The following is a 3,775-nucleotide window of genomic DNA, read 5'->3' as shown; positions in this document are numbered from 1 at the left end:
TTTTCCATCGTCTTTTGAATCAGCATCACTAAATGTCTGTCGAGGAAACCATTTGAAAAAAAAAAGAAACATCAGAATGTTTCAATCACATAAGCAAGAATTGACAGATTCGACAAGACCAAACCAATTGGAACCTTATCAACAACTGTCTGGACGACATCATCTGACAATTCCAAATCCGATTCCTGAAGAAGGGCCACTACCATCTCCTTCAACTATCAAATAATCCAAAATTTAGGCAGAATACAAATTTGAAAACAGAATCACTGCTAAAATAATCATTTTCATTTTTCAAAACATTCGACTCAATTCTCTGATTTTATAATTCTTCTGAAGTTCGTGAATGTAGGATTATGGGGGAAAAAACTTTAAACATTCAAGTTCTCAGCATATTATAGGAAATATACTATATGGTATGCAAGGGAAAGAAACGGAACACACCTCCTCCTGTTCAATGAAACCAGTTTGCCTTAGATCATATAATCTGAAAGCAACTGCCGTAAGATTCTTCCCTGATTAGTAATTTCATCACCTGACTAACAAAAACCAAATTCAGTAAGATTCTTCCCTGATTAGTAATTTATTCATCACCTGACTAACAAAAACCAAATTGACATGCAGAAGAAAATGGATATTTGTGTGTGAGGGTGGGCGGGTGCAGGTACACCTACATGCATTATAGTCGAGGGAAATATTAACCTTACAGTAGATTTTTTCTTCAACTGGAGCATTTGGATGGAAGACACCCAAAGATTGAACGAATTCCCCAAACTCAATGACTCCATTGCACTTGACATCAAACAAATCAAACATCTGCAGAAGTACCAGAAGTAGATGCAACTTAGAAAGAAGGTAAAGGCCATAGCACCAGGCGGCTGCACCATGACCATATGAGGAAGAATCTCTAGCATTGTGAATTATTAAAATTCTCTGAGAGGAGCCATAAAAGGCCTGAAAGATGCACCACTATCTATACTTCTTCAGCACCAACATAAAGCTAAAAGCAAACTATCCCAATATCATAGAATTTGTTGGCATACATACCCTGTTTACAAACAGATTCTTCTTATTGTTGTTCCTGAAGAGCGCAAACTGAAGATCTTCCTGACAAGAAGCGAGCAGACATTAAAATGATATCACCAAGCCATGATTGTATACATGCTGAAATTAACACACATCATTTTAAAATGGCACCTAATATCCATACCTTGCTAATAAATCCATCGCCAATGACTGCACTACTTAATTTCTTAAAAAGTTCATGTAAGGCCTCTACTTCACTTACAGTAACTGCAATAAACAAAAATCAACAGTTAACAGTTTCTTGTCTAGTGAACTATCAAATAACTATTTCAACTTAATAATTTAAATTTTTAAATAAAATTTCAAGATATGATTTATATTATTTTTTAACGTATCCTTTCAAGTTAAAATTCTTTAAGCTCGAAACTTGTATAGATCCACGTTATTTTATATTTAATTTTTATTAAATAAATAAAAGTGATCAAATTTGAACTTGTGATAACTTAATCATTAAGACTCTAATATTATATCAAAAAAATATCTTAACCCAATCATTTAAATTTTTAAATAAAATTCCAAAATATAATTTATATTATTATTTAACATTTAGCTGTTTCATGCAATGATTTTCACGATATGAAATGGTACTTTTAGCAGGGCAAGCAACTAACTCTGAGCAAGCTGTTTCTAGCAGAAACTTAAACTAATAATTAGGAACAGAATTGTTTTTTCCTTCTCCCCTTTTCCCCTAACAGCATCATATGCATGCTTCTTATTGTTTCAATATTGTCAAAAAAAGGTTAATATACAGGAACCAATCAAGGCACTCTCTATCCATCCATGTCGTAAACAAAAAACAACAGTTGTCCAGAAATTAGTGGCATATCCATTGAAGCATAGCTAGGAAGTAGGCTCGTTGATAATGCATACTCACAGGGTGTTCCAGAAGCAAGAACTGTCAGCTCTTTACACCATGCTGTCGTTTTTGACCTCTTTGACTGGCAGCAGCCCATGATCAAGACAACCAGCACGATCCACTTATAAAACTTTTTGGAAATCAGCAGGCATGCCAACGGTGGTTTCTACTGAAAAAAATCCCACCTGGCAATTCCCAAAGAAATACGCTAGATTGGAATAATTGCTAAGCTTGAGTATCTGCAGCCTTTAACCTGCTGAGAAAGATCAAATCCACGAAACAAAGACATATATCTGGTCATGATCAGAAAAAAAGTAAAAAATCAAACCAATTGATCCACCATAGCTGAAAGCACAGAGATCAAGGTTAAAGCAAAAATTCTTACCTTGAATTGCCGGGTTTTTGGAATCTTATGGATATGCCTCTTCGTTTAAGGATGTAAGAGCTCAACTTAAGTGGTAAGATCAAGAAGACGGTGTCATCAGCACAAAGAAAACCCACAAAGCAGACCTTTACTTGTCTATGGCAAGACTCCTCCGGTCAGGTATGATGAGTTTTCAGCAACCATTTTCTTCCATGTCACTGCCAGTTGACATTTGTCCAAAACGTACTCTCTTTTAGCCACACGTCCAATTTGTAATCTTTTTGAAAGCTTGCGTCTATAAATCTACATCCTCAAGAGCATAAATTAATATAAAGATATGGTTGAATTTTCAAAACTTTCGAACACGACAAAGAATTTAACAAGTATTATATGGTACTTACTACCAAACAAAGTCGTAAGCTGACATGACCATCCCTTTGTAAAGTACAAAAAGCTTAGAGATGGATTTGAAAGGGAGCAGAACTATATGAAGACAATTATCCACTAATTCCCACAAAACAGATAAAGAAAAGTTGGACTCAACCCATAATTTGGTTCAAGTTTTGGGATGGGCTGGACAAGGGAAGGTATATTGTTTTAATTTTTTTTTTAAAATTACAACCATAATATTTTGTTTTTTTTTTAAATTCAAATCAAGTTTCATTTAACTTTTAACAGAATTAATCAAATTATAAATTAATCTATCAAATCACTTAAACTTACTTAGATTAACTCTCAATTTAGCACAATGTAAAACCTAGTTTTAGCCAAATTTTAGACCAAAGAATCATTAGATTGATCGCAGAGTTGTGACAGGTTTTCTAAAAATGCTCTCCCTCACTCCTTGTATAATGAAAACATTGAAATTATATTTTCTTTATTGGATATAGAGTTATTATAGAATATTGAGGAATGCAGTAATATATAATTTAGATTATTTTTGATGTGTTAATTTTAAAAATAATTTTTTAAAAATAAAAAAATTATTTTAATATATTTTAATATAAAAATTATTTAAAAATCAACTATAACTATATTTTTAAAGATACATATTTCCTTCCGTCTTGAAATCGATTTTGAAAATGATGGCAAATTTCATCGAGTGATGATTCGCCGGGAGAGATATCATACATGTGCAATAGGCTCAAATAATACCTGTCATTTGACAGGATATTTTTCTCAGTATGCCATTAGTTGTTAAATCCTATTCGCCTGTCTCGTGCACTGACCTAGAAAATGTAGTTTTTGAAACCTGTTATGAACAGGCTTCTTAGTTGAATTAATGAAGACATTTACATGAGAAAACTTGATAGACTTTGCTAAAATAATATCTCAAGGAAAGTGATGATGGATTGGCAAGCAACGAGGTTCGCATCCTGAAACTTACAGCTAGAATCCACTATGCACACCTGTTGGTTAACATTTCAAAGGTTCTCATAACCCGTCTTCAAGTTATATGTCCTGATCGGCCA

At 33.4% G+C, this 3,775-nt stretch overlaps 1 protein-coding gene across 1 annotated transcript; it reads right to left on the bottom strand.

The window, feature by feature from the left end:
• Positions 1-3: 3 nt before the first annotated feature.
• LOC105120173 (calcineurin B-like protein 4) lies at positions 4-2,647 on the bottom strand (the record flags this gene model as incomplete). The annotated part of the gene is made up of 8 exons (XM_011018364.1): positions 2,325-2,647; positions 1,958-2,195; positions 1,208-1,290; positions 1,045-1,104; positions 705-813; positions 442-494; positions 135-215; positions 4-36 (listed from the first exon to the last, which is right to left on the bottom strand). Coding segments are annotated over exons 2-8 (498 nt in total), but the record flags the coding sequence as incomplete, so codon positions are not given.
• Positions 2,648-3,775: the final 1,128 nt, after the last annotated feature.

This window comes from Populus euphratica, unplaced genomic scaffold, assembly GCF_000495115.2.
Source record: "Populus euphratica unplaced genomic scaffold, PopEup_1.0 scaffold5277.1, whole genome shotgun sequence".
NCBI lineage: Eukaryota > Viridiplantae > Streptophyta > Magnoliopsida > Malpighiales > Salicaceae > Populus > Populus euphratica.
The sequence above is the reverse complement of the archived record's forward strand: the minus strand, read 5'-3'. Positions and strand labels throughout refer to the sequence as shown.